The 15186-nt window shown below is 54.8% G+C and overlaps 1 protein-coding gene across 20 annotated transcripts in view; it reads left to right on the top strand.

Annotated features, from left to right (window-relative positions):
- The window catches only part of TNS1 (tensin 1), a 222503-nt gene that overhangs the window by 191738 nt on the left and 15579 nt on the right, over positions 1 to 15186 (top strand). For 11 of the 20 annotated variants that reach the window (XM_036319688.1, XM_036319699.1, XM_036319706.1 and 8 more), the window contains 5 exons: positions 1559 to 1651; positions 2224 to 2355; positions 2767 to 2805; positions 9908 to 10106; positions 12910 to 14051. In XM_036319688.1, coding sequence (XP_036175581.1) covers positions 1559 to 1651; positions 2224 to 2355; positions 2767 to 2805; positions 9908 to 10106; positions 12910 to 14051 — 1605 coding nt within the window. The remainder of the gene's footprint in view (positions 1 to 1558; positions 1652 to 2223; positions 2356 to 2766; positions 2806 to 9907; positions 10107 to 12909; positions 14052 to 15186) is intronic. The other 9 variants (XM_036319697.1, XM_036319694.1, XM_036319690.1 and 6 more) reach the window with 5 other exon arrangements.

Genomic DNA, 15186 nt, shown 5'->3' with positions numbered 1-15186 from the left:
ATGAACAAGTAGGGAGCTGGAGATGCTGAGGGGAAACGAGAGAAACCTCCTATACTATGGGCCTGGAGAGCCTTCATGGTTCTTCGTGGCCTCTGAAGCTGGGCATTGAAATCCATTGTGTGACAAACATTAATATGTGCTGATAAGGGTCTATGGCAAGACACTTCTGTGTATGTGTGTAAAGGGAGAGGGCGGGACCAACAGTCACCACACCTAGACCTTCCCAATGCCCGGCTGTGTGTTTGTACACAGCTGTCCCCTCTGCTGTATTTATCTTTTTGGCATCTGAGGACAAAGTGAGGTGGAGGGCAGGAGTGGGCTGCCCACTGGAGCCCTGTGGTGTCTCGTTATTTTCACAGACACGTACCTACACACCTGCCAACACACAGAAGTTATGTAGGTTACTTGCCCAGAGATTGTATTTTTTGTTGATTTCCTGTAGGTCTCACTGTCTTTTGGGGAAGGTAGATGGGGCCAGAGAGAGTCCCAGAGCTGCTTTGAGGGACAGCTGAGGGCCACAGCTAGTCTGTTGAGGCTGTGGGTGCAGGGTAGGCCGCCTCGGCTGGCGGATCTGTGTGGCTGCGTGTCCTCAGAGCTCATGTTTTCTGCAGGCTCCTGATGACCGGGATAGCAGAAACAGAGCTCTTTTTTTTTTTGCTTCTCTTTGGAGATGTGTTAGGATACATGGCAGCCACCATTGAAAAATCTCGTGACTGGGTGTAACAATCTCTCTGTAGATCAGCTTAGAGTCTGGCCTCTTCCTTGGCTGGTGGGACAAAGCCTGGCAGCCCTTTCTGACCTTGTGTGTTATGTGACACTTCTGACCTGGACATGTGGCTTGGGAGGGACCTGAGGTTAGTGCAGGGAGTTGGTGCTCTGGCCCGAGGATTGTGGAGATTGGGCTTCTCCCTCTTCTACAACACTGAGGTTTTGGGGAATAGAGGGCCCCATGCTGAGAAATTCTGCCTGGAGTGTGCAAAGGACATGCTTGGTTGCGAGTCAAAGACCTTTGACTGCCACTGGCCTGGGCTCTCAGGGTTGGCATGGTTCCACTGACCCCTTCTCCTCCATCTGTCCATGACAGGATGTGCCCTCTGGATGCTCCATTTTCTTTTGTTCTCTAAATCCATCTAAGTGCCTGGCTTAGAAAGACTATTTGTGGGGGAAGAGGAGGAGGAAGAGGGAATAACATATGGGAAAAATCAGAGATAGCCAAAGAAACCTGCATGTATGTTAAACCATGGCATGTAAAGGGACTATAGTGAAGAAACTAAGGGCCTAGGGAAAGGAAGGATTTTCTCAAGGTAGAGAGGCAAGGCCAGGACAAGGACACCATATCCCGACTCAGTTCACCTTCAAACTGCAGAGAAACACCCAGACAGGGAAGGTCAGTGGAGCCGCAGCAGTGCGCTCCTGGGCTGGGACTGGTTCCTCTGTTCCCGCTCCTGTGGCCCATTCCTCCCCAATAAGCCCTCACCAATGGGTACCCTCCCTCCCGCCCCCTCCCCTACACCTCCCGACTCACTCCCCATGCCTCCCCTCTTCTTTCCCCGCACAGTGCGCTCCCCTCCAGGTCTGGCCAAGACACCCCTGTCTGCTCTGGGCCTGAAACCCCACAACCCAGCAGATATCCTGTTGCATCCCAAGGGCGGTGAGTGGCTGTGGCTGGAAGGGAGATGGTGGGGAGGCCAGAAGGAGGAGTGGGGACTCGGAGGGCCCCTGTGGTCCTGGGCAGGGCCCAGAGGTGGTGGGTTATCCAGACCTTCCTGGAAACAAGTTGGCAGCTTGGGTTGTGCCCATGCTGAGGCCATGATTGAGGGGGGGGGATCCCTTTGCAGCCTTCCTGCCCATTGACTTGTGGGGTCAGCACCACTCCCAACGCCCTCTGACTTGGGGATTTGAGGCCTGGCCTCGGTTTCCTTGGAGTTGGTCAGCTCTCTGCCAGAAGCCAGGCTGACCCGTGCCCCGGTGTTCAGACACTCGTGTACACATACACATGTGCACACACATGCAGACATGCCCACACACACTCATACCAGGCTCACACCTCCCACTTCCTCGTCACATCTCCCTGCTCCTCTCCTTCCTGTGGGGGAAGGAGAAAGTGGGGGCCCTGGGCCCTCAGTGGCCATTTCCAGCACGCTGAGTCCAGAACTTGCTCTCTAGACTCGGGTGTTAGGGCTGGGCTGGGACTCTGGGGCCAACGTGGCTTCTTTTCTTTAGTCACCAGAAGACTGATCCTGCCAGGTAGGAGCGCAATGGCATGTGTGTGTGACCCACAGATACACAGCCTGGCACAGCCTCCCACTCAGGAGGTTCTGCATGGCCAGGGACACAGTCACAGGAGAAGAGGAGGTGGGGCGGCCTCTCACCAGGCCAGGACACCCTTGCTTGAGACCCAGCCTGAGAGAGCCCTGGGCAGCGGCTGTGACAGGGGTGGCTTGGACTTAGAGCCATGGGGGCCGGGCCTGCAGCTCCTGGGAGCCAGGCCCTCTTTACACTGTGTGCCCCGAGCACCTTGCCACCATGCCCAGGTACCCTGGAACCCGGGTCCTGTCAGGGTGGACCTCACCCCTCCCCTCGGGGCACTTCTGTGGAGAGCCACCGCTGCCCTAGCCTCACCTCTGCTTTCCCACCTCCCTTTTCTCAGCTAATTCTCTCTCAAGAAGTAAGCTCTGTTAATTGATCTTTCTCTCCCTTTTGCTCTCCCTCTCCTCTTCATCGCCTGCCTCTCTTTCCTCCCACCTCTCTTCTCATCTTCCCCAGAGGAGGATGGGGGGCAGGAGGTGATGGAGCCGTCAGGAGGTAAGTGCTGGCTTGCTGTGTGCTGCTTCCCGCTGTCCGGGTCTGGGAATGGCTTTTCACACAGAGCTGGCTGGCTGGTTGGGGGCAGCCCTTTGCTGACCACGTCTCAAGGGACCAGGCAAATAGCCTCCTGGTCCCTACTCCCTGGTGATGAGCTGTCCCCCCGAAACTGCCTGAGCCCTGACTGAGGAGCTCGTGGCTCAGGTTCAGGCGCGGCCAGTGCCCAGGTGCCTTGCTGACAAAACACTCCCTGTCACTGCCACCCCAGTGGCATTTCTGCCAGCCTCCTGGGATACAGCAAGCCCCTTTGGAGGGCGAGGAGACTCACACAGGGCAGGGGCTCATTATTCCATTTCCTGGGTGTACTCCGCATGCAGAGCTTGGAACAGGGGTTTCAACCTTCGCACTACTGACATTGGGGGCCGGATGATTCTCAGTTGTGGGGCTGCCCTGTGCATTGTGGGATGTTTAGAATCATCCCTGCCTCTGCCTGGTGCCAGTAGCACCCACCTACTCATGATAATTAAAATGTCTCCAACATTGCAAGTGTCCCCTAAGGGGACAGTCACCCCTTGGAACCACTGTCTTAGAGCCATGAGTTGACCTCTTGAAGCTCTTGCCTGGTTTCTTATCAATACAAATTGTAGGAGGTCTATTTCTCTGGGATTTTGATGCCTTTGGGGATTTCAGAAAAGCTATGGACCCACCCCTGTGCATCTGGATACCGTACGCATAATGTTGGCGGTTTCAAGGCGTTAGCGTGTCTGTGTTTCCACCTAACCCTAATTTAGATGAACTCCACATTGTACATGGGGAAGCAGAAAGGGGATGCAGTCTGGTTGAAAGCCTTTACGTTATTAGGAACAGAGTTCAAATGATGACTCAGCAGCAGGTGAAACACAGGGGGGTCCTAGCCTGGGTGGCCTGGGTATGGTTTGGTGGCACCTGGTATGGTCAGGCCATCTCCACCAGGGGGGCTTATATGAGTGTAGAAGCACCTTCCAGGTTGACATGTTAGATGTTCTGACTTACCACTGGGACCCTAGGTCCCTGTGGCCTAGTTTTCTTGAACCCACTTCTGCTTTCCTTTGCACTTACCGCCTTGATACTCTACCCCCAAAGCGGGCATGCGCTGTGCTGCTCTGAATCTGTCATCCCCCAGGCAAGATGGCTGGAGATTCCATAAAGTTTTGCCCACTTTCAGCCGGAGTTTGGGCAGCCACGCCAGGCTGCCTGGAGGTTTCAGAACAAGGCACCCCAGCAACCGATCCCAGAGTGGGGTGAGCTGCAGCTTGCTCCTGGCTGCTGGTTCCCGACAGGCAGGGAAGCCGGGACAGGAGTGTAGAGTAAGCTTGGCCCCGGAGCCAGCGGCCGTGCCTTTCAGATGCCCACCCACGCTCTCCTCGTGGTTGCTGACTCCAACAGACTGGTGGGCCCTCAAGCCCTCTCCCGTGGGAAGGTTTGAGGGGGACTATCCCGCAGGCTGACAGGCCCTGGCTCTTTTCCACTTTGGGATGACATTTCAGAGGAGTGAGTATCTAAAATACCGAGCTGAGACCTGCCCATTGTCTACATGCATGACTCTCACCTACAAGGCCTCCAGTCCCCCCTCCCCTGCTTCCATCTGTCCTTAAGCCACAGAGTTAGGAGGGGAAGGTTCTTAGGGATCAGCTCTGCCACACCCATCATTTCACAGCTGTGGAGCTGAGGTGTTGCTTGTGGGGACGGTGGGGGCATCTACCCCAGGCCACAGTTAGGAGGCAGTGGGGCTGAGAGTGGAAATATCTCCTGTCTCCTAGTCAAGTGGCCATTTCAAAGCCCTCCTCCTGCATCCAGGCACGGCGCCCTGGGAGTGCAGCGTGGGGGTTGGAATTGCTGCCATGGCCTGAGGAGTCGGGTGGGTCGGGCAGGGAGCTAGGCTGTGGGCAGCCAGTTTCATTTTTCCTGACTCATGTACTGCCTCCCGGTCAGACGAAAGCACATTCCTTGCTGACCCTCTGAAACTCTGCTTTCCCTGCTGACACTTTGATGGGAAAAAAAAAATGCCTGTGAGAAAAGTGGTCAGAGGCAGAATTACTCAGCCAGGGGAAAGAAAGACTTCAGGGGACTCTGCTCCATTCAAGGCACCATGCTAAATGCTCCTATTAATTTATCCTGCCATTCATTGATTCAGTTAGTCAATACATATTTTGTGTGCTTACTGTGGGACAGGCCCTGTGCCAGGCTTCGGGGATATAGTGGTTCCTAATCCTCATGGAGCATATGCATGAACAGGAGCCAGAATGAAATGATCACTCAGAATTACATATCGAGGTCAGTGCTCTGAAAGGGAAGGGATGAAGTTTTATGTGACCTTACAGCAAAGACCCTGATCTTGGCTGAAGAAGTGAGATGTGAGAGTGAGTGACATTAACTTGGTGGAACTGGGCTGGAAGGAGAGCATTCCACGTAGAGGCAAAGGGCATGTGCAAAGGCCCTGGGGTGGGAGTCAACAGCATGTTTTTTGTAGGAACTACAAAGTCAGTGAGGCTGAGAGCAAGGGGGAGCTGCAGGCTGGAATTAGGGGATACCAGGGGGACTGGTGTAGAGTGGGGTTCAGCAGGCAGGGACAAGGCTGTGTAGGGTCACTTCACATCTTGTTTGATAATCACAGAAACACTGAGGAGAAGGTGCTAGGAACCCCATTTTACAGGTGAGGAGATGACATTTGGGGATGTTAGATGACTTGTCTAGGCCCACACATCAGTCAGGTACAGCTGGGATCCTACATTGGATCAGCATGTGGATGATGTCCCTTTCCATGTGGTTGCCATGGGCACAACCTCTGAACATAAACAGTGACTTTACTGGGCATGGGGACTGGGTACTCTTTCATGAAGAAAGGAGAGGAAGAAAGCCTTTAGCAATGAAGACATGAGGCCAACATCCAGAGTATATACTCAATGACACAGGGAGGAAATATATTCTCAGTGACACAGGGAGGAAAGGAAAGGGGGCGTTCAGGTTAGGTTCGGCTCCTCCAGAGGATTAGAGGGCACTGGTTTTGCATAAAGGAAGACACATGGGTCTAGAAATGTCCCCTCCTGGGATTCTTCCTGCTCTGAGATCCTTGGTGCTGGGTGTTCTGTGGCACCTGGGATTTTGGGGCAGGGCTGTGGGATGCAGACTTATTGAGCACTTACTATGTGCCAGGTCCTGTCCGAGGCACTGAGGGTATAAAGACAGGTGAGATTTCAGCATCAGGTGGGATGCTGAGTGGGGTAGGGCTGGGGTGTAATGGGAGCTCAGAGGAGTAGCATGTGGCCCAATCAAAAAGGTCTGAAATTCTGACTTTTGAGCTTCTGGATTGGGACTTGGGGGTCTCTTTACTTCCTCCCTCTCCCCCACCCACAAGTCTTCATTTACTTGGAGTGGACAGGCGCCTCCTGTCCAGGCAAAGAGCCTCTCCTGGGAGGCAGAGAATGCACTTTAGGGTGTGGGCAAAGAGGCGACAGTCCCTCAGCCTGGTAGGGCCAAGTCCCTCTTGGGTCTCCAGCTGCTCTCAGCCGCCAACAGCCACTTGGAATGGGTTTGGTCTCCTGGAATGTTCTACATGAAGCACCCTCCCTGGCCCCACCTCTCCCCCCTGCTGCCCAACCCTGTTGCCTCTGGGTGCAGCTGCCCCAGGATTGGAGGAGAGAAGGGAAGCAGCAGGAGAGAGGGTGGAGGGATGCAGGCGCAGGCCCAGTTGGGGCTTCAGGCCCGGCAGGGGCACAGGCTAGCAATGGTGGTTCAGAGTGTAAACAGCTAATTGGAGTCACCAAGAAAGAATTAGAAGGAACTCCTATCACTTGATCCTGGCTGGGCAGGTGCGTATTCTCATTCCCATGTTACAGATGAGGAAACGGAGACCCAGAAAGGTTCAGCAGCCTCTCCCAGGTCACCCATACAACAAGTGAGCCCATGCAGTAGTCATGGCTGAGTGGTTAAGGCAGTGGACTAGAAAAATGGGAGCCCACAAGTTGTACATGGTACTGAGGTGGGGTGGGGCAGGAATAGACAGGAAAAGGAGGAATTTTCAGTATAGAAATCTGCGTCTGAAAACTTGGAAAAACTGAGTTTTTGGCCTAAAAGGTTGGTTTTGAATAGTTCTTGAGATGGACTCAGAAAATCAAATAACTTCCTCAAATCCCACTTGCTCTGGGTTCCTGAGGAGCGGAGATTGAGCAAAGGGACTTCACCGAGGTCTACATGGACCCGGGGGGCATTGCTGGCGGGAGAAGAGCACACGCTTCAGAGGTCATGTGGGTTTTAGCTTGAGCTTTGCGGTCAACAAGACTTCCAGGGAATGAGAAAAATGAATGTGTGCCTCTTAGATCTTAGTTATGACGCACTTTCGTCTGGGTAGGGCTGGAAGGTAGAGACCATGCATCTGCTAGTTTGTGGGACAGAGACGTATCTAGGGCCTACTAGGTGTCAGGCACTGCACAAGGGGGCGGATGGGTCCTCCGGCCGTCTCTGGGTGGGAGAGAAGTGTGCCGAGTGCTGTGGGGACCCTGGTGAGGCTGGGAGCCTGGAAGGGTTCAGGAGGAATTTTCAGAAAGAGTGACCTCAGGCAGTGAGGAATGGTGGGGAGGGTGTGAGCCCCCCTTCTGCCAAGCTGGGTTACCCCAGGACACAGAGCCAGCCTCCAAGGCTAAAGATACACTGAAATTATCAACTCCCCAATTTTCAGCTGGCCATATGTGCAGTGGGCCAGAGAGCAGGCTCTGGGCCAGACCACCTGGTTCCCCAGACCACCTGGTTCCCACTTGCCTCTGTATGACTTGGGCAAGATACTTACATTCCCCAAATCCTACTTTCTTCATATATTGTTTGCTATTATTATTATTATTATTATTATTATTATTTTGTTAATCCTCTCTGGAGGATATTTCTTCAATAATTTTTAGAGAGAGTGGAAGGGACGAAGGGAGGAGGGGGAGAGAGAGAGAGAGAGAGAGAGAGAAACATCAATGTAAGAGAGACACATTGATTGGTTGCCTCGTGCATGTGCCCCAGTGGGGATTGAACATGCAACCCAGGTACATGCTGTTGACCCAAAATCGAACCCGTGACCCTTCAGTGTGTGGGCCAGTGCTCTAACCACTGAGAAACACCAGCCAGGACTATTTTTATCATTATTAATAGCCCTGTGGCGTTGACCCTTCTCTGGGTAATGGGTTGGAGTTCTGGGTAGCAGCCAGTTCTGGGTGCCCCCATGAGACTGTGGCCCCTCTCTAGGCCACCCTGAGCCACCAATGAGATCAGGAGGCCATGGTGCTAGTATCCACAACCACTAATTGGCTGTGTTCTGGGACAAATCGCTACACCTCTCTGGGCTGAGGAGATGGGTTAGACCAGAGGTAAGCAAACTTGGTCAAATCTGGTCTACCATCTATTTTTGTAAGACAGTTTTATTGCAACTCAAACACGCTCATTGGTTTATGTGCTGTTGCCACAGCTGCTCTCACTCTGCAATAGTGAATTGAGTAGTTGTGTCAGAGGCTGTCCGACCACCAAGCCTAACATATTTACTACCAGGTCCTTTATAAGAAAGTGCGCCTGCCCTGGGGTCAGAAGATCTCAGTGGCATCTCCTGGTTCCAGTAGGGCCTTGGGCACAGATGGCACAGCACCAATGCCTTGGGAATGGATGTGGCCTGGGGCTTCTGTGAAGTGGGCGGGTGGCCTGGGCTGGTTGAGTGGGGTCTTGAGGATGCCTTGCTGACTCCTGCCCAGATGGACTTTAGCTGTGAGTGCCGAGGTGGCTGGGGCTACATCACCCTGCACCCCGTACCTGGAATAGATTGCTCCGAGCTGTCCCTTTGCAGACATCCTGCCCCACCCCCATCCACTGCCCCTGCTGTTGGTTGGAGGGAACTCTGTGAAAACTAGGACCTGCTGGCAGCCTCTGGCTGGAGTTGCCCACAGAGCTCCCAGACCCTGGGCCTGGATGCAATGTCAGATCTTGAGGTCACTTCAGAAGCCACGCCCAGGAGCCCCTAACGCCGTGGTCATTAGGCTCCTTCCAAAGTAGTGTTTTCTTTGGGCCAAGGGAAGGGCTGTTCTGACTCAGTGATCAGCACAGTCCTGGCCACAAAGGCACCGGGGCCTGGCCGGCCGGGATGCACAGGGCTAGTTTCAGCAGATGCCAGCACTGTGGGCAGAGGGTGGGTCTGTGCTCAGTCACATCCCTCCTGAGGGAGATGGGACCCCGTGCCAGGTTTGGAGGTGGAGGATGTCATCCATCCTTCATCAGGTCCCTGGAGAAGCCCAGGGCGTCCTGCTGCTTCTCCCTGCTTAATATCGAGTTAGTTTGGGGCTGGCCTCAGAGGGAGGAGTTGGATGAGCCCTGGCCAGGCCTCCCGACATTTCACTCTCCAGGCCTCAGGGTCCTCATCTGTGAGATGACCTTTCTGGGCCTTGTCCCTCCACCCCCTTCCTCTTAGGATATTCTGAACACCACGCGGGGATGATGGTGTCAGCCTCGGGAGGAATGTGAAGTGTGTCAGGCAGGAGGCTGGGTGTGCTTGGCATGAAGGGGCTGGGCGTGACTCACCGGCGCAGGCCTGCTGCTAGGACAGCAAGCCCGTCTCGGGATCCTGGGTGTGGGGTGAAGCCCATGTAAGCCCTGGTGCTGTCCGATAGGGGCAAGGCCGGCTGGAGCTCTAGGTCCACAGAGAGCCCAGACTCCAATGGTGCCTGGAGTACCTAGAAGGGCCTGGGGGCTGGGGACAGAGTCGTGAAAGAAAAGAAGCAGCTGAGAGGGATGCCAGCTGTGGATGGACATGCTGGCTCTGGGAGGGAAGAGTCTGAAGTGGCCGCATTGGGAGGCAGAGCTGGGGTCCCTTTCCTGGGAGGTCTGAGCGAGGCCATGGAAAGGTTCTGTGGGGCTCCCACAGCTTCTCCAAGATGCGGAAGAGGGCTGGGCATGGGCTGGCAGGAGCCCCAGAAGTGCCCTTTGTGTGCTTGGCTATCCCCAAGGCTGGACTCTGGAGAGGTGGGCGCCCTGGCAGTTTGGATGGGGTCCACATGGCACCCTATGGATCTGTGCTCAGTCTGTGTCTCCTTGCTGCTTCCAGAGCCCCGGAGCTACGTCGAGTCGGTGGTGCGGACGGCAGTGGCTGGGCCCCGATCTCAGGACCCTGAGCCCAAGAGCTTTAGCGCCCCAGCTGCCCAGGCCTATGGCCACGACACACCCCTGAGGAACGGGACCCTGGGCGGCTCCTTTGTCTCCCCTAGCCCCCTCTCCACCAGCAGCCCCATCCTCAGCGCTGACAGGTAAGTGGGGAGGAGGAGCATGGGGGGGGGGGTGAGAATCCAGGCCTGGACCAGCATGGGTGAGGCCTCTCGTATCTGCTCAGGGTGTGGACAGGCAGAAATAACATCCAGATGCTGTCCCTGGGAAACCAGCTCCTCAGGGCACCTTGAGAGAGCATCCCCCAAGTGCCACATCCGTGGGCAGCTATAATCCCCAGGCTGAGCTCAAGCCCACCACCCAGAACTGTGCTGGAAGGGATGGGGGTATGGAGGTGAACCAGGCGGGGTCGCTCCCCCAAGGTTAAAACCCAGCAGCAGCAATCGCTAGGTAGAGCATGCTTCCTATGGCCAGGCACTTGGCTAAATGTGTCCTGTGGCTATTTTATTTAATCTTCACAGCAATCCTATGAGGTAAGTACTATTATCGCTCCCACTTTCCAGAAGAGGAAACTGAGGCACAGAGCGGTGGAGTAGCTTGCTCACAGTCCTGCAGCTCAGCAGTAGCAGAAATAGGACTCAGACCCAAGGCCTCTGGTTGGGAGCCCACATCCCTGCCTCCTGACCAGACCTGGGTACGGTGCCCATCAGTCAGAGGTGCCCAAAGCAGGCGCATAAGTAAAGTTCTCAGAGCCCAGAGCAGGGGTCCGTGACTTCTGACTAGGGGTGCAGGGAGGATTTCTGGGGCTGGATGAGCATGGTGTTAAAAGGTGAGGCGGGAGGGAGAGGGCTTTTCTAGAAGGACGGCACAGCCAGAATTCTTAGAATTCTAAGAATTCTAAACCCTCGAGCCCAGCATGCCCCACCCTCAGTCCACCTTGCCCCTCCTGTCTCCTGCTGGGGCAGACGGCTCCATTTCTCAGACGGTCTGCCTTGGGCAGAGGTATATGGTCTTCTTTGAAAGGAAGCGGGGGCCAGGGGGTGGGGGGCACGTCTTCCTCACCTCAGCCACTGTTGCTGGCGTTCGGAAAGCCCTGCCGTTAAGAAGTTTCCACTCACATGCCTCCGGCTGTGATCTTGGCTCTTTTCGGGGCTCAGGAAGCTAGCGTTTTCCCTCCGGGACTGATCTTCCAAAACTCCTGTCCCACTCAGCCTGACACATCCTCCCCGCCTCAGAATACAGATTATTCCTTCCAGAAGTTGGGAGGGAAGATCCTGAGGTGGCCGCATTGGGAGGCAGAGCTTGGGTCTCTGCTTCTTTCTTCCAATCTGGCCCCTTCTGCAATGGGAGGTAGACGTTGTCCTGGTCTAACCCCTGACTTCACCTGGCCCTTGGCTCTTGCCTGGCCCCCCACCTCACATCACCCAGGAGACCTGAGTTTATCCGACCGGTTCACAGTGGGCTGGCCGCCTGGAGAATCCTCCCAGTCGCCAGCTCCAGGCTTTGGCCCATCGTCTTCCTAAGGGGTTCCTCCTCCCCCTGGGCCTCCTGGTGCAGAGCCTGCCTGCCACCACCCTGCAGCTGCTGCTCAGGCGAAGTCCCTGCCAACCTTCGTCTCTCCTGCCATGTCATCGAGGGATGGAAGTTTGTATCTGGAAAGAATCAGGGTCATCTCACCCAACCCCCTTATTTTTTTCATATGGGAAAACTTGAACAGCAGAATCCAAGTTTCCCAACTCAGAGGCCATTGCGTTATATTTCCCTTTGGTCTAGTACTTAACTTCAGAGGAGAACCTTTGATTGTGGCCGTTCCCCCAGGCACACTCTCCTCCGAACGGAATTTTATCAGTCTTAGAATTGGGTTCGACCTCTGAGCTCTCCTAATCTAACCTTCCAATGGAAGATATTCCGTTCACAACAGTCATGTCAAGAGGTTAGTTAGCCTTTGCTTAAATGCTCCTAGTGATGGGAGTCTCATTACTGTGCAAGGCAGCTCGCTCTGTTACTGGCCAGATCCAATGGCTGGAGAGCAGACCTTATAATGAGCTGAAATCTCCCTCGATAAGACTTCCTTATTTTTGGTTTTTGGAGCTACCCAGGAATGAAAGCACAATTCTGACACCCACAACATTTGCAGGTAATGATGGCGCGCACCTGGGGAAACCGAATCAGGGTGGGACATTTTCAGTGGGAACGGGATCCCGGTGGTTTGGCCCCCTCTCCAGTGTTCAGTTTCTGTGATATGGAGTTGACAAGGAGTCACCTACAGTTCTTTTATTTTAATGTCATTGTATTTATTGGGGTGACATTGGTTAATAAAATTATATAGGTTTCAGGTGTACAATTCTATAATTCATCATCTGTATGTTGTATTGTGTCCTTCCTTCACCATGCATTCCTTTACCCTCTTCTACTCCTCCCATCCCCCTTTCCCTCTGGTAATCCCCAAACTGTAGTCTGTGTCTATGAGTTTTTCCTCCTTGGTTTAATCCCTTCACCTTTTTCACCCAGCCCTCCTTCACCCCCCCCCCCCCAACAGCTGTCAGTCTGTTCTCTATCTAGAAGCCTGTTTCTATTTTGTTAGTTTATTTTGTTCATTAGACCCAGTCACCTTCAGTTTCGATGGAAGAGAGCTCCTCGCTTTGACTTTGGTTCAGGAGCCAGAGTAGTACAGCGGGGAAAACATGTGCTTTGGAATCAGACACAGCTGACTCGAAACCCTGGTCTTTTATGAGCCGTGTGATCCTGAGCCAATTGCTTAACCTATCTGAGCCTCAGTTTCTTCCGATGGTGCCACAGGGTGATGTAAAAGCCTTGACATTCCCATGCGTGCAAGTGGAACCCACTGCTGTTGCTAGTGGTGGGAGGGAAGTCTGAGTGCTCACTGAAACCTGTTCTTCATTAAGTACATTTGCTGACATCTCAATCCGCTCTTTCTCTCTCTAGCACTTCGGTGGGGAGTTTCCCATCGGGGGAGAGCAGTGACCAGGGCCCCCGGACACCCACCCAGCCTCTGCTGGATTCTGGCTTCCGCTCTGGCAGCCTGGGCCAGCCCAGCCCTTCGGCTCAGAGAAGCTACCAGAGTTCTTCTCCTCTTCCAACCGTGGGCAGCAGCTACAGCAGCCCCGACTACTCACTTCAGCAGTTCAGCTCCCCAGAAAGCCAGGCCCGGCCTCAGTTCAATGCGGCTGGTGTCCACGCGGTCCCTGGGAGCCCTCAAGCACGCCACAGGACAGTGGGCACCAACACTCCCTCCAGTCCCGGCTTTGGCCGCCGAGCTGTCAACCCTGGCATGGCTGCCCCCAGCAGCCCCAGTTTGAGCCATCGCCAGGTGATGGGCCCGCCAGCAACTGGTTTCCATGGCAATGTGGTTTCCAGCCCCCAGAGCAGTGCAGTGACCACTCCAGGAAGCCCCAGCCTGGGCCGGCACCCTGGGGCCCACCAGGCCTCAGGCCTCCATGGCAGTGTGGCTGTCACTCCAGGGAGCCCCAGCCGCGGCCAGCAGCCGGGGGCCCTCCAGGCCTCAGGCCTCCCTGGTAATGTGGCCACCACTCCAGGGAGCCCCAGCCTGGGCCGGCATCCTGGAGCCCACCAGGGCAACTTGGCCTCCAATCTCCATGGCAACACAATATCCAGCCCCGGAAGCCCCATCCTGGGCCGTCATCTCGGAGCATCTGGATCCGTGGTTCCTGGCAGCCCCAGCTTAGATCGGCACGTGGCCTATGGCGGCTACTCCACCCCTGAGGACCGGAGACCCACGCTGTCCCGGCAGAGCAGTGCCTCTGGTTACCAGGCTCCTTCCACGCCCTCCTTCCCCGTGTCTCCTGCCTACTACCCGGGCCTGAGCAGCCCCGCCACCTCCCCTTCGCCAGATTCAGCAGCCTTCCGGCAAGGGAGTCCAACACCGGCCTTGCCAGAGAAGTGGAGGATGTCCATGGGAGACCGAGTGGGCAGCCTCCCCAACTATGCCACCATCAATGGGAAGGTGTCGTCCTCACCTGTCGCCAGTGGCATGTCCAGTCCCAGTGGAGGCAGCACTGTCTCCTTCTCGCACACTCTGCCTGACTTCTCCAAGTACTCCATGCCAGGTGGGCCTCTCCTTCACCTCTGCGTCTCCTGCTGACAGGTTAAGTCCATCAGCTGGGATATCTGAACTGCTCTCTGTTCTGGCATCCTCCTGGCAGACAGCCGTGGGTGGATCACTGGCCGTGGGCCTCAGTTGCCTTATCTGTTTAATGGGATTTGGAGGTGTCCTCAAAAGAATTGTGCTATGGTTGTGGTGACTGTGGGGGCAGGGATGAAGCTGCTGATGATGATGAGGATGGTGAAAATAATAATAATGACAGTGTTATTGTTCCGATTACCAGAGCCACTCCCACTTGTTGAGCACATGCTGTGCGCCAGGCTCTGAGCTAAGCAGTCTCTTTCATCCTCACAGCCACACATGAGGAAACGGGCTTGGAGAGCTCAGTCATTTGTCCAGAGTCAGACAGTTAAGAAATGGCAGGGCCAGGCTGCCAATCCAGTCCCATACTACCCAAACTAGTGCTTCTAAAACATTGGAGTTGTTGGATCATGCTTCCCTATCTTGAGGGTTATGGTGATTTAGCATAACCTTGACACTCTGCCTTCCAAACCTGGACCCCAAACCTTTTGCCAGCCCTTTGTTCTCATCTTTGGGTCCCCACTGTGCACACATAACTAATAATAGATCTGGCAGCCAGATGTGATATGGGCCAAGGCCAGGGCATTTCACTGGAGTCTAGTTTCTGCCAGCTTCACTGAAGCCTGTGCAGGTTTGCACACTGAATTCTTCACTCGTCACCAGAACTCGGCCTCTTGGCTTCCACTGAGAGGGCTCATTATCCAGACACAGAGGTCAAAGCCTCAGCTAATACGTAGCTTCTCATCCAGACCTGGAACGTGCCTGTATGCAGAGGACCCCAGGGCCCTGAGGCATTCAAGGAAGATCGGGAATGTTTTGGGCAGCCTGGAATGGGCCCCAGCTGCCTGGATTCTCAACGTGTCACTCCTGGGTCCTGCCCTGAGCCTGCCAAGCCAGGACTCTGCAGCGACCCTGCACGCCCCTACTTCCTGCTGCCCACAAGAGACATCTGGTTCCCAGCTCCTCTCCTTGGAGGATGCAAAACTTCTAGTAGTTGGGACATTTCCTGTTTCCCACCATCTTCCCTGCTTAAAATAGCCATTGGAGTCAACACAGGA

Source organism: Myotis myotis, unplaced genomic scaffold, assembly GCF_014108235.1.
Source record: "Myotis myotis isolate mMyoMyo1 unplaced genomic scaffold, mMyoMyo1.p scaffold_m19_p_8, whole genome shotgun sequence".
NCBI classification, from domain to species: domain Eukaryota; kingdom Metazoa; phylum Chordata; class Mammalia; order Chiroptera; family Vespertilionidae; genus Myotis; species Myotis myotis.
The sequence above is the reverse complement of the archived record's forward strand: the minus strand, read 5'-3'. Positions and strand labels throughout refer to the sequence as shown.